The sequence below is a fragment of the Zootoca vivipara genome, chromosome 7, assembly GCF_965207765.1.
Source record: "Zootoca vivipara chromosome 7, rZooViv2.hap1.1, whole genome shotgun sequence".
Taxonomy (NCBI): domain Eukaryota; kingdom Metazoa; phylum Chordata; class Lepidosauria; order Squamata; family Lacertidae; genus Zootoca; species Zootoca vivipara.
Window position 1 is genome coordinate 47,735,359 of NC_142590.1, and position 23,589 is coordinate 47,758,947.

The 23,589-nt window shown below is 39.4% G+C and overlaps 1 protein-coding gene across 1 annotated transcript in view; it reads right to left on the reverse strand.

Annotated features, from left to right (window-relative positions):
- Positions 1 to 1,138: 1,138 nt before the first annotated feature.
- The window catches only part of AHCYL1 (adenosylhomocysteinase like 1), a 47,720-nt gene continuing 25,269 nt past the window's right edge, over positions 1,139 to 23,589 (reverse strand). Inside the window, exons 2-17 of the mRNA XM_035122278.3 lie at positions 20,118 to 20,229; positions 19,066 to 19,209; positions 18,421 to 18,521; positions 17,905 to 18,007; positions 16,172 to 16,266; positions 13,634 to 13,740; positions 12,216 to 12,332; positions 11,489 to 11,552; positions 9,248 to 9,336; positions 7,671 to 7,741; positions 7,097 to 7,191; positions 6,917 to 7,015; positions 6,274 to 6,342; positions 4,975 to 5,053; positions 3,856 to 3,976; positions 1,139 to 3,457 (exon numbers count right to left, since the gene is read on the reverse strand). Coding sequence (XP_034978169.1) covers positions 3,451 to 3,457; positions 3,856 to 3,976; positions 4,975 to 5,053; positions 6,274 to 6,342; positions 6,917 to 7,015; positions 7,097 to 7,191; positions 7,671 to 7,741; positions 9,248 to 9,336; positions 11,489 to 11,552; positions 12,216 to 12,332; positions 13,634 to 13,740; positions 16,172 to 16,266; positions 17,905 to 18,007; positions 18,421 to 18,521; positions 19,066 to 19,209; positions 20,118 to 20,229 — 1,473 coding nt within the window. The 3' untranslated portion in view covers positions 1,139 to 3,450. The remainder of the gene's footprint in view (positions 3,458 to 3,855; positions 3,977 to 4,974; positions 5,054 to 6,273; positions 6,343 to 6,916; positions 7,016 to 7,096; positions 7,192 to 7,670; positions 7,742 to 9,247; positions 9,337 to 11,488; positions 11,553 to 12,215; positions 12,333 to 13,633; positions 13,741 to 16,171; positions 16,267 to 17,904; positions 18,008 to 18,420; positions 18,522 to 19,065; positions 19,210 to 20,117; positions 20,230 to 23,589) is intronic.

The following is a 23,589-nucleotide window of genomic DNA, read 5'->3' on the forward strand; positions in this document are numbered from 1 at the left end:
GAAAGCCCAACACCATCACTATTTTATTAGCAATGGGAACAAGCTTAGGTTTGTTTTGCATCCAGTGTGGCTAGACAGCCATAGAAGTGTGTTTGCTTCTGGAAGCTTGGATATGTCAACAATGAGTTTCTAATGCTAACTTAATGGCAGTTATTCCCTTCCTAAAAAGTAGGACTGGGGCCATATCAACATGCCAATCCATTCTTAACATATACAGAGACATACAAAATGGTATTTCCTATGAAAACAAGGGGCTTTTTTCTTAGCAACTCCACTCAGATTTCACTTTCCATTTTCTCCATAAGCTTTTAAAAAAAGTTTTAAAAGAGTAAAGCTCCTAATCACCATTGTCTCTATGCTAATTATGCAAAAGGCAAAGAGTAATCAATAATTCCATAAGAGAAATGCAAGCAATGTTAAAGCACAGAGGAACTGCAAAGCTGTGTCTTATAGCTATTTGAAGCCTAAAATTTCAAAATGCATCTGCATCCTGAAAATTGCATGAGTGCAACTGCAGACTGCCTGGACATTCTTTGCAAGGAACAGTAATTTACCTTTCTGCTGAAACATTTTAAAAATTTACTTTGATTTTCTTCCAACAGATCTTACTTCAGAGGAACATTTTGAAAGTGTGCGTTTTACCCAACAAAAGCATTTACCCTACTTAATTTATACAGAATTTTGTTTTCTCATAAAGATTGAAAACCATTTATTAGGACTTACCCATATTTGCATAGTGTACATTTGTGGTATGTTTTGTGTATGTTTTTTTTTAAAAAAACCATGGCATTTCACCCCTCAAGCTGCTTCCCACTGAGCACCCCTGAAGGGCCAACTACAGGCCACATCTGACACACGGGGTAGTTTCTCCACCCCTGCTGTAAAGTCTACTTGGGGAGGAAGAGAAGCAGGGATACCAAGCTCTTCCTTGTGCTCTGACATCAGAGATTTGTATACCTTCTCAACCCACAGACATCCTATGTACTCAGAGTGAATTAAATGATTTGCTATGTGGATGGAATAAAACTGGAATCTTGCAGTTGAAAGTGTGCTGGCAACGTGTTTCCTTGGACAGCACAAACTGTGGCACTGATTTAGAAAATCCCTATATTAGATTTTTAAAAACTCAAGCCAGAGATATTTTTCTAATCATTTTATTTAGATTTTGCGTAATGATTTATTGCTCATCTGCAAGGAATAATATTGCATTCATTAAAAATCATTCATATACAAAATAAACCTATCCCCACCTGGGTTGATGCTATAACATGCTCCCTCTGACTGAACTGAGGTGTTGCCAGGCATGAGAATTTATTCCATGGCTTATACAGAGATGAAGCCCTTAGCTAAGGTATCTATTGACACTGCAACACAGAGGCAGACAAATGGAATGAAGAGGCCCTCCCTGAGCTTCATGGAGGACATTTGGGAGCGCACACTGTTTGGCTTAGAAGGACCCAAGCCAGTTCTGAGATCACTTCAACAAAAAGGAAGAACAGAGTTTATTTGGCCTGGCCAAATGTAAGTCAGATTCTGGAAAAGGGGGTGGGCAGGAGGAGCTGGAGGCAAAGGGATCTCTCACATTCAAGTCAGTCAATGGCCTGCAACCATTCTGCAAGGCCAAGTGGCCACCATGTAGCTGCCAGAAAGGAGCCAGACAGCTATCTGGGGCCATAGGTACAAGAGAAAGGTCACCTAGGGCTCTGAGAAAGAGAGAGAGCAAGCATGAACGTGCAAAGGTTTGGTGGCTCAGACTCCTCATCAAATCACAGTTAAATTATTCTCCTCAGTGAAGGATATCAGGAAGGACCACAGCCAATGCCATACAATAGTGGAATAGATTTCAAGAAGATGGAACTAGGAATGTAATCTGTATTTACATCAAGTTTTCTGCAAAGGTTACATAAAAAGCCACAGAAATTCAAGGTTGATCATATATTCACTATGATTCACAGTACTTTCTAGCTTTTCATCACTGCCCCTTGAGACTTTAGTCTGAAGTGATCAGATGCAGGCAGTATTTGCCTGAACCACCTTCCTTAGCCTGATGTTTGCCTCTCTAAAGATGAGCTCCCTCCTCTTTCATGGCACTAATATGTGAAATCTGGCTGCACCGTAGTTTCGCAGGAGAGGTACCAGTGCATCAAGATAACCAGACAGAATAGGCTAGCCTAAGCCAAGGTAATTAAAGCAGCAGAGCACTTAAAACAGCAGTGCCAATGGGAAGGGATTCCACCTTCAATATTCATTTGCTACAAATGGAGCCTGAAGATGGAGGGAAGGTGCTTTACACAATGAATAATTCTTTATAGCAGGTGTGGGCGGCAGCAGAGGGAGGACATTTGGCTCTCCAATTGTTTGCTGAACTACAACTCACATCATCCCTTGCTGGGGCTGATAGGAGTTGTAGTACAGCAACATCTGGTAGGGCCAAAGGTTCCCCACACTGGCTTTGTAAGATATGAAAAGCTAAGCTACTGCATCATCCAAATATCTCCGGCGCTGGACAAATGAAAGGATGGAGCACAGGAGATACCCATCTCAGCTCAGAAGGACTGATTTGGTTCTTAGTGGCCCCTACCAATTCTGCAATGTATTACTGATATCTTCATAGAATTCTATGATTCTACTTTAAAAATGTCCAAACTCGAAGGAAAAGGAATTCTCACCCATTGCGTTTTAAAATATGGTTCTGGTACATCTTCACTTAAAGAAAGAAAAAACATAATATATAAAAGCTATGGAAAAGTGAAGACAGTGGATAGTCAATAGTCATTTCAATTCAGATTAGCACCCTAGCAACTTAAAAAGAATGTTAAAATCTACCTAGGATTGGTGTAATCAGGCATGCAGCTACATATTTCATGTAGGAAAAATAGCCTAACTAAAAATAAATAGTATTTGAAATTGTCCCACTGTTTTCTTCACAACACAATATTAGGCATTTGTTGAATATACACCTAACTGGCCACAAGATATAACTCTGTTCCAGTACAGGAAAAGAAGCACTGATCTAGCAGCTAATAAATTGGGGCTCGTTAAGGCAATTTAGAATTTGTAGATAATTCCACACAGAAAAAATAGTACTCTTAATATTTTGCAGTTCTACCAACTACAACTAAGGTGCTCCAGAAAGTTTTAAATTAAAAAAATAAAATGACCAGAGGACAGGAATGCCCTTCATTACCCAAGGAAATCCTTTCCTTAGTAATAGAGCTGAGACTGTACTATTTTAGTGGTGATGCAGCAGGGAAATCCCAGGTTGTCTGTAAAGTCAGACACAAAGACAGAGGAATATTAAAGAGAATAAGAGAGGGCAGTAAAATCACATGAATAAAATAAAAAATAAAAAAGTTTTTAGAAGTAACACAAAAAATATGTTCTTTAAAAATATTCTTGCTAAAGCTCTTGTGTAGATTATGTAGTCTGGTCCTTCAGCGTTATGGTCCATCAGTACCTGCAGTAAAGGAGAAAGAAATCCAAAGTCAAGCACTGGGCGACCGCCAAGACACAGGATCAAGTGGAGGCACTCTTGCCTTAGGTTATCAGAACTGTTGGTCCTGCCAGTCCAATTCTAGTCTTCCCTTGCCTGGTGTATAAATCCATCATTAGCTGGCACTAGATGTTTGCATTTTCATTCAAGACACTTAAGCTAGAAGGGTTTTATATTTTGCCTGTATTTATTACTATTATTTGAACCCCAATCTTCCTTCCAGGATGTTCAGAGAAGCCTCACAACTACCCTGCTCATCACACTAACAAAACTATTTTAAAAAATTACAATTCATGTTGTCGTATCTGAATTATAGGCAAGTCCCTCTATGTTTCCCAGTTTCCCCCAATGGAGAAGGTTACCTATAATAGTTTGGTTTAAAGGGTCCATTTTTATTAAGCCCCAGATACTTCGCTTGATCATCTGTTAGTTCTGTCAGATGGGCATCAAATGAAGGCAGGTGCAAGCTGGCAACATACTCATCTAGAAAGAATACAGGAAGACGTGTTAGAACCTCTAAGGTCCTGTTTATAGCGCCTAGACATCTTTAACCAGTTACTCCTGAAAGCTTTCCCCACCAATGCTAGGCTCAATAAGGAAGGCCACTTACAGGTATAGCAAAGCTCATTTATAATTATTTCACACGATGGACAAATATCAGCAATTACATGAATACTGAGGCAGAGAGACAGTCAATTGGGGGGTATCAATGGGGGAGTATATTTTTGGCTGTGTGTTGCTGGAACTTTGGTTTTAACATTTTTACCCTGAATTCAATCATGAGACAAGTTATAACCTAAGAGGTGAAATGACCTTGGAATCTCTCAATCTCAGCTCAATCTTTAACAGGTGTTTTTCATTTAACAATTCTTGCCAGAGGGTACAGTAGATGCTTCTGCCTTGTATTTTTCATATTCAAGACATTCAATCAATGTACATGTAGAAAGAAATAACAAATATATGCCCCCTGAAAAGTATAAACCATACGATGTAGAATAATGTTAAAATTCAATGTAGTCCTTTTAGTGGATTTTGTATTTTGGTACTGGCAGACCCCTGGCATTAAAAAATTTTTTTAAAAGGTTTATTTCCCCATCTTTTGATAGTATTATCCCCAAAATGGGACATCCCTAGCTTATATACCCAGGATTACAATCACAGCAAACAGACTAATAAAAATATAGCTATTTCAGACAAAGGGGGCAGTTATCTAAAAACATCTAAATTTCAACTCTGGAGGCTGACATGAAATAGGTGGACATTGCCCATAAGGCCTCGATATACAAAAGTTCTCGATATACTAAAGTTCTTAAAATTTCCTTCCTGTTCTCATAGCATGGCTGGGCCCAGCACAAACATGTGGTGAAGAAACTATGTTTATTAAAATGGTACATGCTGTGCTAGCCTGGTGTTCCAAGAGAGGAGGCTACCGCTCACTGATCAACAAGCAGCAGCTAAAAATTCTACCATTGTTTGCTCACCCATCTTTTTAGGCAGAAGGTACACATCTTGTTTGTATCGTCCCTCAGGAGCATTGTAAAGCTCAATCAAAGCCAGAGCCTGTGAAGATCAGAGAGATGCTGGAAGTAACAACTGCAGGCTTTATCAATTCTTTCCAGCACACTCTGAAAAGTTATCATTGTAGTTTTGACATGCCTGGTGGCTAACCTATTAGTCTACTGTATGTTCAGCACCGGTACTTCAGACATTGAACTTAGAGGTGGTTGTCCAAGCTTTTGGGATAATTGACACAACAGTTCTGTGGATCTAGCTTCCTTTTTGAAACTGCAGCAAAGAGCTTGTTGGTACAGAATACACCAAGTTAGTGAAAAGGAAATCTATGTGTTGTATCTTTGCTGAGCCAGTAGGAACAAAAATAGAGAATGTAAACATGCTAAAATGTTATTAAGACACACCCTAGTGCCTAAACAAACTAAGGTACATAGAGGCATTTTACTGAGGGGAACGGCCAATCTCCCCTGTATGTGTGTAACACTATTCAGCTGAACAAACAATTCATCTCCTCTGTTTCCTTAGATTTTAACCTCTCCAGACTGCAAACTCTGTTTTCAAAGGCATAAACAGATACCAAAATAGTGGGCAGTTATGCAGCTTTTTTAAAACTGAAGGAGCCATAATAATAATAATAATAAGTGAGAGGCAGCAATTGTAAGTATTTCATTCATTTATAGGTTCACTATGAAAGGACACTGGATCTGTTGATCTTGAGAACCTTGATCTTTCATTGTGGGGGGGAAACCTGAAACACATGTAGGCAATAAGACAGGAAAAGTACAGAAATGAATGGGAGATCTAGGCAGGGCTTCAAGTTGTAAAGGGGTGGGGCTTCAGCAATGGAGACAACTTCCTCCCATGGTGACCCGTTTGCTCCCTCATTAGCTCAGTTGATCATTTGGCTCAGTTCTCCATGTCATTCCCTTCTAGTTGAGCCTTTGCTTCAAAATCCACATTTTATTTAATTTCATCTGTGATAAATACTTCAAATAAATATGCAAGTTCATATGCTCTGCATTACCTGTCTTGAGCACATAGCATTCTCTAGAACTCTAGCTGAAAATATTTTTCATACTATGCCTCTATTTAAAGATCAGAATGAACAGGCAAAATGCAGTTCAAATAAATCCTCTAACTAGGCTTTTCCTCAGACTTGAGTTGGAAAACGAATATAAATAATGGTATCTTATATTTTGCATCCCTACAAACACATTATAAATACAGCGTCAAGCAAGGCAGGGGAACCTTCAGGCTAAATCATGTACCTGAGTGGTAGCAGTAATGGACAGAACAAAGGTTGGAACTGTTGAACAGCTCAGATTCAGAAGTCTTCCCTAGAATGACAGGAGAGAGAAAAAACACTTTTTGAGAAATCACCTCTGGTGCACAGAGAGCACCATCAAACAGAAATACAATATTTCAGATTCAAGTGCAATGCTACACACTTCAGGCCCAGCAGACTTGGGATATAACTACACAGTTTGAACCAGGAGCAGTGTGGCCTGACCAGGACTAATAACCACTGATGTTTTTAGATAGTTAACATCTGACATGGTTCCTTTCCTGGTGAAAAGTTAAGATCTATGATGAACTGAAAAGAACAGACATGATTTTGCAGTGAGGAGGATAACATCTGTTTAGCAAAACCCTTTGAGATCTTCATATTCCCACTGGTCTGTCTAGCTTTGGAACTCTGCTATAAAGCTCAAGTCAGACAACAACTGAGAACTACCCAAAGGACACTTGCACCATCTTCTCTTCTGTTCACCAGCAGAACAGCTTCTCCTTGATACATAGCTAGCCGCCCACTCTATTAGCCTTCCAATACCCTGGGAACCTGAAAATAAGAGACACAATTCCTTATGATGAACCCTATAAAGGCTTCTGTTTAGGCCTTCACCAACATACCTCAGCTAGGAGAACAACTCGCTTGCCATCGGGCCAGATTATATGATCCACTTGAGAACGTACACGCTCCCAGGTCAGCTCTGGGGTACGAAGACTAGCCTAGGAGAGATTGAGGCAGGGATCAACTACTAGAATTTATTAAGATGACTGAAAGCATAATTAAGATTAACAGACACTCACCACATCAATTTCAGTGTTGGAATGGCCCATATTACATACAATGCAGCTATTCTTCATTCGGTCCAAGTGCTCCCTAGTCACCACATTTTTGTTTCCTGCAGTAAAAAGAGGCAGCTAAAGCAAGCTTCAGACAGGTGAGCCATCAAATTTCCCCTTATCCGTAGCTACAACTTTAATCCCAACACAGTGAGCTGAATCCCACCAAGTAATTGCATGAGTTACTTGCACAGTGTCATTTCCCATCCCTCTTCTTCCCCGTGCAAATGTTGCCTTCCCTCCAAATCTGCTCCAGAGGGTTTGTGGGGAGAAACTTAGAGCAGCTACGGTAAAGGTGCAGGGGGTTACATGAGCGGAACTCATTCCACTTGCACAATTACTTATTTGGATACAACCTACAATAGAAAGTGATACAACTTATGTCCTCTTTATAACCTTTGCAGGTTTCAAGTTTGAGTGGGCAAATACTACTACTTGTTACTGAGCAAAAAGACAAAATCGGAAGGATTTCAGCATGTCGGGTGGGTGGGAATAATATGAACAAAACACGTGCACAGTCCTTCCCAGACTGGTTTACCTGTGCAAGTTATGACAACATCCACTTGGCGAATGATTTCATTGAGTTTCACTACCCGAAACCCATCCATGCTGCCAAAGAGAAGGTAAGAAATTAAAGGGACATCAAACATGGCAACGTGAAACTGAACAAGCTGCTCTGGCTATTTAAGTTTTAAACCTCAAACTCTGTTCCCCAACATCTGATTGATACTTAGAGAATCCACTGTCAGTCATACTGTAGTTATGTACATGCATTCCTATATAGCTGTTTGACAAAAACTGCTGCAATAGTTTGTTTTCATGAATAACAATAATTGCAGTTTTCACCAATACATTTTTCAAAAGTGTTTTTTCAGCTAAGCTTTGAACAGCTATTAGGTTTAAAGTTTTTGAAGAAAGGGGTCATTAATGTGCATTTTCATTTTATTGAACTTCAAGTTATATTATTAATAATAAAACTTGCTAGATATCCATTCTACAATAATTGGACCTCTGCTTCTTTAAAAGCAAGACACAGTTAAAATGGAGATCATTATCTCCTTGTCTATATTTGGAAGAAACAGAGGGAGAAACACATGATTTATTTAAGGTTGATATTTTCAAACATTTCATATAGATGTTTCACATATACCTCACCCCTCTTTTTACCCACTGCCAATAAATTAATCCTTTTCACATGTATTATTGAAATAACTGACACTGCCTGAAACAACAGTAGCAACAGAAGAAATAAAGAGAAACAGGATATGCCATTTTACTAGTCAAGAGCAGCTGATCTTAGGGTAAGTTACAGAAGATTGCCTTATTGGACACCGAAGCTCTTCCTATGCACAGTAGGCAGGGACTAGAGAAATAACTTCGACATTTCCTGATACCTGTAAGCAGTTCTGAAAAAGGACAAGTTGTGTGGGACAGTCTGAAGAGAAATGGGCTTTCTGCAGACAGATCAGTGTTCAGAGGTAAAAAAGGAAGTTTCGCAAGATCTATTAAAAGCAGCATGCTATTAATCTTTATGAGTTCAAAATTTAAAGTAGACATTCTATCCTACTTTTTAGAAAAACCTGCAAAGTAGTCAAATGGCATATCCACTTAATTTTTACTGCTTCTATTAATCTTATGGAGTTTCACAATTATTCCATCTTACATCAGATTAGTGCTGCTGGAGCTCTTGATGACTATCCTAGTATTTAGCATCTACTACTTCTTTAAGAGGATATTCACATATTTACCCCCCCCCCCCGGCCCCAATATTCTTCTTATTGACAAACGCATTTCAGCAAACTATTCATTAGCCATTATTAACAGAACAGTGTCAAACTTAGGGAAAGGACTCTTACATATGGAGGTACAAGGTCACAATCAATTGTGGAACCCACAAAGGAGAATCTAATGCCTGAGCACAGGAAATGGAAGATTCCCTGAAGATTTATGCCTTCTTGCATGTATAGCCTCAGATTGTGAAGTTTTGGGTAGAGAGAGGCTCTTCTTTAGTAGGCTAATTTTAACCTTTTGAAGTAGCCCCAAAAAGAACAGCAAGCAATACAAGAAATGGCTTGTTCTCTCAGACAGCAGCATTTGTAACACCTCATTTCTCACCAGGCTTGAAGAGCACAGATAGGATCAATCTCTGTGATGCAAACTATGGCTCCCAGGGCCTTCAGAGCTGCACAGCATCCCTTTCCAACCTGGAATACACAAAAGCAACTACAAAATCTAAGCAAATACAAGTGTTTTAAAAACACAGGATTTACCGAGAAACATTGTTGGAGTACAGCCCATCTCTGTCTTCTTTCTCCCCCACTTCTACATACACACAAGCACACACATGTGTAAAGAGAGAGAGAGAATGTAAGCAATGCAGCCAAAGGACCATGAAGTGCAGTATATGATATCTTAAAATATATACAGTCAGTTGATTCACTGATGCACAGGGTGAATTCAGACCAGTTTATCACATGGGAAATGCTAGAAAGTTTGCTGACTTCTGTTTATACTCAACTACAGTAAGGCAGTCACCAGTGACTAGCTTTGTAGTATTCTGGTTTTAGGTTTGGTCTTCTTCCACCCTTAGTTTCTCCCCCCCCCCCCGCTGCTATGGCTGGGTTGGCTAACCCACAGCCCAGATCCAGCGTGGTAAGCTGTGGGAAGTGGCCCACCAGCTCCTGCAGCTGTAGCTTTAAGCTATAGCTTAGCACTGAGAATAAAACTTAAGTTTACCCAAGCTTTTCTGGTCCCTGAGCCTTACTAAATTTTTAAATCCATGTTCTGTATAATGCTCAGTTATATTTGTCACATATATACTTTTCTTTTTATTCTATCTAACTTTCATGAAATATTACCATATTGCTTTTTTTCTTATTTAAATGTTTAGAGGAATAAGTAAACAAGCCAACAAATAAATACAGCGCTCTGCCTGCTCTTTGGAGAGTTATCTCCAAGAGCAGACATAGCCTTTTATCTCCTGATCTCAGAACTGTGGCAATCAGCTCTGAGATCGGGAGACAAAATCTCTGCTGCCTGTTCTTTAGAATCACTCTCTAAAGAGCAGGCAGAAATCATAGTGCTAAGATTGGGAGATAAAGCTATCTGTCTTCTTTTTAGAGATGCAGAGTAAGAAGGCAGCATTTCTCCCCTCTCCTATCTCAGAGCCAAATAGGCAGGAATGGAAATGCTGTCTTTTACTCTTCACAGAGTAAAATATAGCATTTCCTCCTGCTGTAAAGAAAGAGAGCAATTTGTGCATGTATGTAACAGAGTGAATGTATGTGTGTGAGGACTACATGCATGCATTTGTATGTGTAATGGGGATGACTTTCTAAAAGCTTTTATCCTTCCAGGGTGGTTGGGTGGGGAAATGGTGTCTGCATGCACACTTGAATGTCTGTAAGTGTCTGTGGGCATGTGTGGGTGGGTTTGTGTGCTGGATGTAGTGAGTGTGCAATTTTAAGTACACACTGCTCATGCCCACCACTAGCTGCAGTCCTCAAAGGGCTGGTTGACTGTTAATGAGTTCCCGGGCTCCACGCTACACACATATGACACTAGAAAACAAATTATAGCCTAATAACCTTTTTTTAAAAAAAATGGATAGCTCCATGGCTCCTGTCTCTCTATATGAAAAGTTGGGAAAGAATCAGATAAGCACTAATAAGAAAAAGAGGAGTTCAGAACTCTCCCTAACTTGGAAATATCCCTTTACACAATCCTGCTCCCTAAGTGCTTTTATTCCAGACGTAACTTCAATACTGTACTGAGGTTCAGCTGCAAATATAGGAGCTGTGAAAAGATTCTCCACTCCACACTAGAGAACTCATTTTGCCATTAAAATCAGACCTCCCTCCACCCCATAGGCCTATTAACATGACTAGAGCAGCTCCAATCGGTTAGCATACAAAACTGCTGCGGCACATGTAGTTTAGTCCTAAAACATACATAATTCAACTTGTGTTATTCCTATATTACTGGAAGCACCCGTGTTGAAGCACTGTTATCTGTGCAAATTTCAGCACACTTGAAGCATAATGTGTGCCCTAATCACCTCTTAAATTCTTTCCAGATTTTACTGCACAAATGCAGATGAGAGTAGAGACTCTTCTAATGATGTGAAAACACTTGCTAGTATCATCAGCTTGCAATTACCGTGACAGCCATTACAATTAGATGCATAATCTTCTGCTGCAACACAAGTTGTTCCTAAGGCTCCTTAGAGTAATCACATAAGGAGTCATTACTAGTAAAAGGTAGATCATGAATACAGAAGGTAATGAATGCTAAAGCAAAGGTAACTCTTTACTGTACACTACCGAGAGCTGCTGAATCAGCCAGGCTACAACTCACCTCACCATAGCCACACACCACCACTTGCTTTCCTCCAAACATCACATCTGTTGTCCGCTTTAGGCTGTGGGAGAGAAATACACCATTTTTGAGAAGTTAACCACATGCAAAATGCATGCTTGACTCAATACAATAGCTTTGCTTAGCTGTCTCAACAAACTGTAACGTGCACAAGCCACGGGAAATCTGGAGCTTGCCTCTCCTTGTCCTGCATGGGCCAGAGGACTTCAGAAGCATTTACATACTTTTGATTTTAACTAACTGAGCCTTCCTGTTTCATCTGAACTGGGAACTGTGGTTTATGGAACTATGGCTGGCAAGAACAAGCCAGTTTCAAGCCATAGTTCATGATATAGGCTTGTGCAAACCAACTATCTGGAGTGTAAACCAGATCTTTGGGTTAAACGGGAAGCTGCAATTAGCTGAAACCAGAAACAAATGCTTATGAAGTCCTCCTCCCAGTCATAAAGGAGGAGGAGGAGGAGGAGAGAGTGGAGAATGCGAGCTGAAAACTTGCCGAAGTTCATTGAGTGGTTTATTGAGATGCCCTAATGTGACCAATGTTTCTTAATTCTGCAGTAGTATGACCCTATGTGACCACCAGATAATACAATCACAGCAGTATTCAACTCCACAACACAAAAATCTGAGTAGGAAAAATATGGAAGCTGGGGGCTGATTCTGAGGGTTTTAACTCCCAACTCCCAAAGCTGTGTGCCAGACTCACCCATCCAAAATGGATTCTCTGCAACAATATAAGTTATCAAATTTCTGTTTGGTGACAGAGTCATTTACATTCATAGCTGGAACACAAAGTTTCCCAGCCTTTGATAACTGGTATAACCTAAAAGAGAGAAAGAGAAGATTTCAGAACTGAATACGGTGAGAAAAAACAGGGTAATCAGCAGAACATTAATTTGTTCCCTGGGCTAACACCCAAGCTCCACATTTGTGGTTAATCTGCAGCCTTCCAGATGTTGCTAGATGACAATCCCAATCATCTCTGACCACTGGCTATTCTGGCAGGGCTGACAGGAGTTAAGAGTTCAATAACATCCTGAGGACCACATATTAACCAGGTCTGCTCTGCATCTTGTCTTCAAGCAACAGCAGAAGTATGGTACCAATTCCTGTAATATACACTTGAGTCCCCCAAACATCTTCTGCTTCCAGTAAATATATTATTCTATATTTTTTTAAAGAACAGGTGAATTTAGCTATATTTAGGCCTGATGTACATAGCACCCTTAGTATCATCCTACAGCCATCATATGTGTAATTAGCAAAAAAATAATAATGTAAAATGCTTCACATCAGTGAGTAAGCCAAAGTGACTACACCTCTTGATTTCTGGAGAGAGAAGAAAACATGTTTCTCCCCCGTATTATATTCAACTGTGAAATTATAGTTCAGCGGTAAACTATACAAATCAGTAAATGATCTAATAAATAAAAAGTCCCAAGTTCAATCCTTGGCATTTGCAGGTAGGCCTGGGAAAATACTCCTATCAGAAACCATGAAGAGCCACTGTAACTCAGGGTAGAGAATATGGAACTGGATGGAGCAATGGTCTGACTCAAAAGCCAGTTTCTTTTAAACCATACTGAAAATCATGACCACTTAGCACTGGATGCATCTATACCAAGTACTGGGTACTGAAATGCCCATGGGGGGAGGAGGAAAGGAGAAAAAAAGAACAAGCAGCAGCAGCTCATGCAGTTTCTACGAGCAGCCAAAGTATAGGGAAGAATAGTCGGGCCAAAGAGAATGGTAAGTGGGACATTAAAATGCATTCCTCCTTCTTTATAAACATAAGATGTGGCAAAGGGGAACCAGAGGAATGTTGCATTAAGAACATGTCAACTTTTGAGCTTAAACTTGAGAAGCCCCATGGCTCAACAATTTGGGAACTAAAATAGTAGAAAAGGCCCTAGGTTCTGCCTTAGCTCAGCCATACCTTTCTTTTATGACGTTATTTATTCCTCCCCCATCCTTATTACCATCCCGCAGGGGCATCATGATTAAAAGTGAGCTTTAATTTTTAGATGCTTGCTTACCAGATATGGGGAAGGCCCTACAACTTCCCAAAGCTTCATATTGAATAAGGACAGACAAAGATTTGCAGGATCCTTTGGGGTTGATTACCTGTGCACACCTGTCACACTCTCTTCTACAATGCCTCTGATCTTCTTAAATACATTTGGATATTTCTTATAAACCCAATGGGTCAGGTCTCCCCCATCATCCAAGATCTGAAAATAAGATAAATATAATTAGCTCAAAGATATTCTGCTATTTATACTGCATGCCACATCTAACTTCACTTTAAGGCACAAAGCAGGATTACTTCTAGGCAATTAAACTGTTAAGACACATAACCATTAAGGGATCAGAACTCTGATATCGCTTCACAAACCATTATTATCGTGCACAATGTTGTCCAAGCAACAAACCTGGCCTAGTTTTTTAACATATAAATAGAAATATTTATTCTACAAGGTATGCTTCCAGAGAACCAGTACTAGATTTTATCACACAAATTCAAGGGAAGCTGGGAAACTGGTGCAAGATGTATACTCAGAGTAAAGATCATCTACCTTTTTAATAATTGACCTGACAGAAAAAGAAATAGGGGATGCTCATTTATAGCCAATGAGCTTTAAAAAAATAATAACCTGAAAGAACAATCAATAAGTAAGGGGTTTGCTATATAGTAACTACAAAGTTTATTAACAAAAAACTTTTCCCTGATATATAGATATGAGCTAGTGTAGATACATGAAAAAGAGAAGTCATTGAGTATACTAATGTCTAATTTAATACTTTATTAGGAAGGGAAAACCACAGAATTTCCCCTTTAAAATGTTTCAGTACAGATTTATGCTTATCTGGTATATCTAGCACACCAAGTCAAAAGGTATGGGATCCTGCTGACAGTACTCTAAATTTAAAAGACACAGAGAGTTGTATCTGATGCTGCACATGTGGAATTCTACTCATGCAGTAGCACTCCCCTTTCCTCTTCTTGCATGCATCCCAAATCTGCTCTGGAGCGTCCCCCAACACTCTGGAACAGATTTTGAGGGTGCTCAGGGACTGCAGGGAAGAGGACAATATGCTGTGTTGCATAAGAAAATATATGTTGGGCAAGCATAATGGCAGCAATGGACACAAGTCATGCAATTAATTTCATGGGAAGTAATTCTTCTAGTAGCTGCAAAGGACATATGGCAGACAATTCTCACATTCTCTTAAAAATAGAGAACATAGCTCTGTTTATCTCTGAACTTCACAACAACCCTCTGAGATAAAATAAAAAAATTCCTTCAGTAGCACCTTAAAGACCAACTAAGTTTTTATTTTGGTATGAGCTTTCGTGTGCATGCACACGAAAGCTCATACCAAAATAAAAACTTAGTTGGTCTTTAAGGTGCTACTGAAGGAATTTTTTTATTTTGCTTCGACTCAGACCAACACGGCTACCTACCTGTAACTAAACCTCTGAGATAAGTTAGACTGCAATACAGTGACTTGCTCGAAACCAACAAGTGTGCTTCATTCCCCTGGTTCACCAGGCACATTCACAATACACATTTAAAGCACAGGTCTTCCCTCCAAAGAAGACTGGGAACTTTATTTTAAGGGTACTGGGAATTGTAGCTTTGTGGTGGGTAAACAACATTTTCCAGGATTGTTTTGGGGAAAGAGATGTGCTTTAAACAGAGTATGAATGTGAAGATTATTGAGATTTGCAAATTTGCGCCAACAAATAAAATACCCCATTTATAGGTGGTAAATTTAGGAGTGGCACTTTACAGATTTGATACATGTGAAATTCACCACCATGCTTGTGGAGGGTGGGCACTGACCACAAGTAGCAGGTTTTTCTTTACTTATTTAATTATACTTATAAACCTACCCTTCACCATACTGAGCCCAGGGCAGGTTTTTTGTGACAGAAAAAGCTGAGCTCCTTTCCCAGCAGCCTGGTCATTCACCCTCAAGAATGCAGCTGCCATGAATCACCCCCCCCCCCCCCCCGCAGAAAGCACGCATCTGAACACACACAGTGTGCCCAAGGCATTCTGGGGGAAACAAAATGGCTGCAGGGCTGAAAGAGGAGCTGTTGCAACTGGGAGGAACAAAATAATAAAGAAGAAGCAGCCCACTCCAGGACTCTGCTGGTAATTTTGCTGCAATCCCCATCATATTACCCAAACCGGCTGTCTGTTTTCGGAGGGTGAATTTCACCTTACCCCTCCAATTTGAGCTGCATATGGACAGAAATTAACTAGTTTTGAATCACAATACGCTTTCACATTCTTTCAGCTAAGCCCCACTGAATAGAGAAGAGAGAAGGGAGGATAAAACTTGAAAAGGGGTTGAACGTGGCTGGACAATGAACACTAAATACAGTGTTAGTTACAGGAAGGTAGCCGTGTTGGTCTGACGTAGTCGAAACAAAATAAAAAACATTAGCTCCACATCCATGTGAAAAACCTCTCTTGAAACAGAAAAATACACATTGGTCTGGTGAAAGGGATGAAGTCAGAAGTTCCCCATGGCATGTCAAAACCCTTGGATGTGCCTAAAGTACCTCTTTGGATGCCACCAAATACACTTCCAAAGGAGAAGTTAACAAATGTGTGAGAATATGGGAAACCTGGGAGAATGTTCCATTACCATGTTGGCCTGCCAGGTATCCACATTAACACAGCGATCGATACACCACCAAAAGTCATCCTCGGATTCTCCTTTCCAGGCAAATACAGCAACACCTAGCAAAAGAAAATGAATTTGCAAGAAGCACTTATAGCAGAGCTTCTTGAAGCAGACTCAAAATAAGCAGAGTTCTGGCAGAAAGCACCCCAAGCCCCTATTTTATCTAACCTATGCTGAAAGCTGCCCCACTGTTTTCTTCCGGATTGCCTTTTTTGTCATCTGTTTAGCATATTTAAGTGACCAGGCTATTTGAAAAGACTTTATCTTTATACAACACATAAATAACAAGACACTGATCTCCGGAGGCTTTCTCTGGTCACTGAATTGTAACTAAGTTAAAGCACATCCTAGTTAAGAATTATATTGTATTAAATGGACTACATTAAAGCAATTTTTCTGTACAATCTAAAATCTACTTTGGGATCTCTTGAAACTATACATGTAATAGCAGTTGTAGCTAGCTTGCTAGTTCTAAACTGTCTATCAGAGTGGATTCTTGGCAGAATATGCAGGAAGAGAGCCAGTATAAATACAAAGTCCTGTGGCACTTTCAGCATAAGAAATGAATTGTGATAGACGTTTCATTAGATAAGAGATACACACAGAACATATTAAAGTAAAGCAAAGCAAAGCCGAACAAGCTCTCTTAGCATTATCTAGGTTCTCCCAGCAGGTTCAACGGAGTCCATCTGGCTATGGAATATCTCTCTGAGAAGGGTTTGCAAAATACCCAGGCAACAACTCAGGCATGCAGAGAATTTACAGAAATATTAGGACAGTGAAGTTGGCAACAGTATTTCCCTCCTTGAATTCTGTACAAACTGACATACGGGTTAGAGTTATACAAGCTTACAATATTCAGCAGTGACTGAAAAATGCTAGAAATCTTTTTTAAAAGAACAGTTAATTTGTCTTCATTCTCTTGTCTCCACCAGTTTTTGTGTTTTATATCCACATAACTATGTACTTAAACCACTCATCTGCAGTAAGTCTTTGTGTCAATTTCTAACATGAAGCAAGTGCAACTGTTACAACATGGCTACTTCCATACATTTAGATCTAATAAAGTACTGTACATACAGTATAAGTCTACTAGCAGACTAATCGATGGATCCACAGATAAAGCATGAACTTGTGATTTTATAAACAGAACCAAAGATCTTTCCACAAGGCCACCATGCACATAAAGATAGACTATTTCCAACTACACATCTTTCAAATGAGATTGCACTTATTCCATCGGTGAGGAATTTTGCTTCAAATTTTCTGCTTATTAAGTAATTTGGTCCTTCTGTCAAAAATAATGCTTCCACCCATGGCTGCTAGCCATGATGACTTATGTTCTTGCTCCACCATCAGTGCCAGTGTGCCTCTGAATGCCAGCTGCCTGGAATGTGGGCTTCCTATAGGCCTTTGGTTGACCGCTGTGATCAAGCAGGGCTTTTCTTATATAATTACCTGAAACAAAGTTGGTCTTATTTTGTTTTAAATGAATTGTTCAGAAGCTTCCATCGTTAGTGACAAGCTGTACAAATCTGATAGCAGAGCTTCAAACACAGCCAAATATTCTCGGTACATCATGTATTCATCTGTACTGAATAGTCTGACAGAAGTAATAAGTGCTACCCTAATAAAAACAGAATTTGCATTTCTAATTCTGATACCGAATCTCTGTGTCGCTGCCGTGTACTCACCAGCTTCAGCCAAGGCAGCAGCTACCTCATTCTGAGTTGAATAAATGTTGCAAGCAGACCAACGACACTGAGCTCCCAGTGCGCACAGCGTCTCAATCAAGACCTGGGGGTGATGCAGGCATAATCAACCAAAAATGAAGCAGAAATGGCTGGCTCAATTTGGCCAATACCAGCCCAGAGTTATGACATTATTTAATTTATAGCTTACCCAACCCCCAATCAAATCAGGCATACCCAAATCCATGCAAGACATTGCAGCCATCAGCCAAACCCAGCGGATACTGCTGACAACTTGAATCCTGGAGTTGTCATAACAGCAAATGTCTTTGCTGAACACTATTATGTACAGACACATCAGGATGGTTGAGAAACAACAAAACAACAACAACAACGCTCTTGTTTAGACAATGGAGAGACCTTTCCACTCATCTCTTTATTCAGAAAGGGACAAAGGTGAGTGGCATAGGTAGCAGTTAAGATGAAAGGCAGCTGATGTGCAAATTGCAGAGCACTCACCGCAGTCTGTGCTGTAATGTGCGTGCATCCCACAATTTTAGCTCCAGCCAAAGGCTTCTCCCCCTGAGCTCGTTTTCTAAGTGAAATCAGTGCAGACATATCTACAAAAGCAGAAGAGAAGTTTTCAATGAAACTTGTGCCATCCACTGGCCAGTCATCCTATTGGGTTCCCATAGTAAGTCAGCTCAAAGAAATCTATATATGTGAAGACCTGCTAGAGAAAAGAAGGTCTAGAAACACAAAGATCAGTAACGGCAACTGTCTTGAATGTCAGTGAAGGATGCTGGCAACCTGATACTGCAGTCAGAAAAGACTGGAAGTTGTCATGTGTGCAGCCTAAATGGAAAGGAATATAAGGAACATAAAGGCCTTTTAATTTGTCCCTAACACACAAGTGGTAAAAAAGGACTGTTCATGTATTGACCATCAGCTGTTGTTCACAAGACTGAGTTACATAGACAGTTGCAACTGACATCATTAGCAACACCTGTTGAAACAATCCTGAGAGGTTTTGTTTTTGTTTTAAGTTTACATTGCTTGCTGACATTTTGACACAGCTAATCTACTACCTAGGGGTTTGCTGACGAACAGGATATAATTTGTGGTACCCAAAGGAGAAGGAAGCTTCAGCAGCTCACTCTTTACCTTGCTCAGCAATCTCTATCTCTCGGCGGCCAAACTCTGCCTGCTTGATATTCTTAACGCAGAAATTGCTACTGCCCTTTGAATTGGTTTGCTGTTTTTCTCTTGGGGAAACTTCATCATCAGAGCTATCTGTGTAGGATGCCGCTAGAGAACAAAACAGAAGTGTTTGGTAAGAAAGGAGTATATGCAAAAGAAATTAAGACAATTCGTATTTCTTACAAAGGGCTGACATTTTACCATCTGTTATTTTAACTTCATTCTGATCATTCATCTTAAAACAGTGGAAGTGTCCTGGTCAATCTGGTTTCCTGTTGCAAATCTTTCACTTCTTGGCTTATACACACTGGCATAAGGTGGCACCGTGTGTGCTTCAAATACTGCAGGATATCAACATCATTCGAAGATTACTGGCAGGCAGATTTTTATTTTTTATTTATTAAAAAATATACTTCCTTTCTAACATACCAAGTCCTTAAAACACCTTACAAGGGTGGTTTACAGTAAAGGTAAAGCAGTGCATAAATACATGGGGTGATATTCATCGAAGTCATATTCGAAGTAGATCTACTGAAATCAATGGAATTAAATTAGTTAAATCCATTAATGTCAAGTACCATAGAACACAACAGAACTAAAAGGCTAGTATAAAAGGCTAGTATTTTATACATGCACACGGGATGCTACAAGGGATACTATAGGGCTCTTTCAAGCTTTACATGCAACTGAACAGGAAAAGGTGATTACTTGTAATCACTAAAACCAGAGATATACAAAGGGGCTTTGCTTTCCAAGAGACCATGAAAGGGAACAAGAGCTGGCAGCCACTGTAGCTCATAGCTGAATGTGCCAAAGTTTTGAGAGAGAATGGTGTTTAACTGTAAGGCTAGCACTGCCAGCTGTCATGTATTCCAATATTTTGCAATACTTTTGAAAATCTTGAATGAGGTTGTCAAAAAGAAAGTTAGCAATTGTCTTTAAGTCCGGGGTCAGGGTTAATGCTCAAAATATCAGCCAAACAGGAAATAAAAGGTATGGAAAAGAAAAGCACTTACCAGAGCTGTAGCTGTCAGTGGAAGACTGTGAAATGGACCGAGAAAGAGACCTGCGACCAGTCTTGGTTGGAAATTTGCTGAACTCTTGCATATCATCTGCGAACTGGATTTGCTAAATGCAAAGGAATAATAAGACATACATAGTTAAACCACTTTATTTTATTTATTTTATTCAGCAGGCGCACTTCTCCACACATTCTACTAAGACAAACAACTAAGCAATCCAGGGAAGAATGTTGCTTGCTAAAATTCAAACCCATTAGGAGAAAGACTTGCTCTTTTATTGCAGTTTCTCTGTGCAAATGGTGAATTTCCCTCCCCCACCCCCACATACTTGTGCTATTAGAAGGTTACATTAGACACAAGCTTCATGCTACTTTCTTGATGAATACCAGCTATATCTTACCTCCCCCTCTTCAGTAACCCAAAGATACATCGTTTAAGAACAGTTAAAGCATTTAAATCATTAAACTACAGCCAAGTCATACGCCAACAACAATACTGCTAATCAAGTCAATCAATCATGTATTCGAAGTGTGTAATGAAAACCAATGTAATCATAATAAACCAAATATACTAGCTATTCAACATTAAAATCCCTAGATTAATTTAGATAAACCAGGAAAGAGCTATGGGTTAGAACATCTTGACAATGGCATACAGTCAAGAACTGCAGCTCACAACTGACAGCACAACACGTCTTGGTAAAACCTGGTACCTGTTCTCTTACAATACCTCAGTTTTTTTGTGAGAAGAGAACTGTTTGGATTGTACCACCTGCAACTAAGATACACTAAACACATGCAGCACCTTGGTTGGTTGGCTGAGGAGAAACATGTAGTATTAGAATGGCACTGTGGAAAAACTATTGAAAATGTGAATTTGAATGCAAAGAAAGAACTACTGCTGCAATTAGTTTACTATTACAAAAATTCTAGATCAAGTGGGTCAAACCACACAGTTCAACAAAGCACACACTTCTAAAACTCAAGAAAACAAAGAATTTGTACCAGGGAACACCTCCTCCCAGGAGGAAGTGGTTAAACAATAAGAGAAAACAGAATCAGAGAGGCTGAGAGAAGGAAGCAAAGTGGAGTGATATTCTCTTGGAGCCCACACACTACTGACAATTCAAATATTTGCTGCAAAACTTCTCTGTATTGTTTTTGAGATAGCCCCTGTCACTCACCAAGATACAAATAAAAAAATGTCATCTAGCAATTCTATTAAAAAGGCTTGTTTTGTACATTTATATTTTAGTTAATTCATAAAGCAAGTTACATAAAACTAGAATAGAACCTGAAAACCCCAACTGATTCAAAATATAGAACCTGCTCTGAATTCAACAAAGCACACAGTTCAAGGATCATAACAGTTCTCACCATGTTATTTGATTATTTCAACAAACCAGCCCCATGTGCTGCTTGTGTGGCCTTAAGAACAGCATGATAGCAATGGGATTGCCAAGAACCAGAACTGGGAAAACAGAAGTCTTGGATATAATGGAAAAGGCTTGCCTCTTATCTTTCAACCATTATGGCCTGAAGGGTGCTTTTCTAAGCTCTGAACTTCACAATACACAAAAATTATTTCAATAGTAAAAATTATGGCAGCCCCCCCCCATTTCTCTCTCTTTTATTCAAATGCAGGCTTTAACAATGTCTTTGGCAAAAATTAATGGATTCCCACCATAGCTTAGTAGTGTCATATCTGAAACAATTCACTAATGTCAAGTAGCAAAATAACTAGTGACAATTCAAAAACAAAAGGGAGGCCATTAACTAAAAACCTAGTAGTAAAAAAAAATAGGTTAGTAAGTTAGTAAAAAGTAAACCCTCCTTTGCTGAAAAGAGTGCTAACAAGAGCCTACTTTAACCTTGCCCTCTGATTTCATCCAGGTCTAGTAACAAAAACAAGTGAACTTTGAACAAACCAATCCCTACAGACTGTGTCAAATGCTATTTTAAGTCCTATAGGAACAGCACATTGTTCACCATGTCAGGAAGTATGTTTATGAGTGAGATTTAGTAAGCAATTCATTGTGCTGAACTCCCTTCTTCATAAACCTGTTTGCTTTATTTCAGTCTAATCCTTATTTAATAAATGCCTAGCATAGAGCTTTGTAACTTTCACTGATAAGACCAACCAATAAAAACTAGGATCAAAAGTATTTCCCATGCTAAACACCAATTTATCACACTTAGCTGGTGAGTTACCAGAGACTTTGCATTGCATTCAGATCTTATCACTGAATGATACCCAGCAAATCAAACCCTGGATGAGAAACCCGAAGGGAGAAGTATTCCAGCTTGAACAAAGTTTAATGTTTCGGCCTGTTCAACTGTTGAAAGAATTAGTGCAACGAAGAATGAAAGCCAAATCCAGTAGAGGACAATGCTCCACATGTCTTCAGAATGTATAAAACTCAAATCTAGTGTCTCTGAAAATGAAATCTGACTATAATACAAACAAAACTTCACATAACGTTTTAAAATAGAATCCATTAATTACTACAACAGAAAGAATGAAAGTTTGCTTTCCATTTAAGGTGGGCGGCTCTGATCAAGAATTATACTGATGCAGTTGTGTATGTATTAACTGTGGCAGAGTGTAAGCATTGAAGAATGTCAACTAAACAGGACAACCAAGTTTTAAGTACCATTAACTGAAAAAAGGGAGAGTATTAATTCAATGATTTACTCTTCCATAAAATTAAATGAGAATTAAGTTTTGCTGGGCAATTCTCTTACTTTTCACCTCACAGAGAAACACTAATATGCCCAGTAATTACTAACCCCAACCTATGAAAAGTTATTTGGCATTTAGCCATTACTCAAGTGTTCTTTCTTAGGGTCTATGCATACGTAGAAGTGTATTTCACAATTGGCCAAATTTGCCCCTAAGGAGATGATCCTGTAGTTCACAAAGCATGTGTGCTAAACACCCAACTGTTTGGGATTATTCTTCTATGTTTATAAGGAGTATGCTACAGCAACTAGTTAATTTGATTTATACAATAGGACAAAATAAAGAAAGTCTATTTTCTTTTGTGATTTAAAATTATCTGTTTACATTGGCTTGATTGAATTCAATCTACCATGTTTCTCCCGCTCCCCTGTCCAGCGGGCCCCCTGAGCTGTTTTCACTAGCCCAATAAAGGTGCATGTTCTTTGCCACAGCTGATGTGTAGGAGCTATGTTTCCCTCAGAACAAAAGTATGACGAATAGGATTAATGAAGTGCTGTGACATTCAAAAATGGAAAAAGCACAATAAGTAGATACCAAAATGGATGAAAGAGCATTCAAAATTATCCGCCTAAATTAGGCTTCCCTCACTTCACATCACCTACCACTGCTATCACCATAAGGGTACCACCACAGGGAGCAAAAGAATTTGTTCTTGTGAAGGCAGAGCTTCATTGGCCTCTGACATTTTAAGTACTGCATTGTCAAGTCCCATTAATTGCATGTT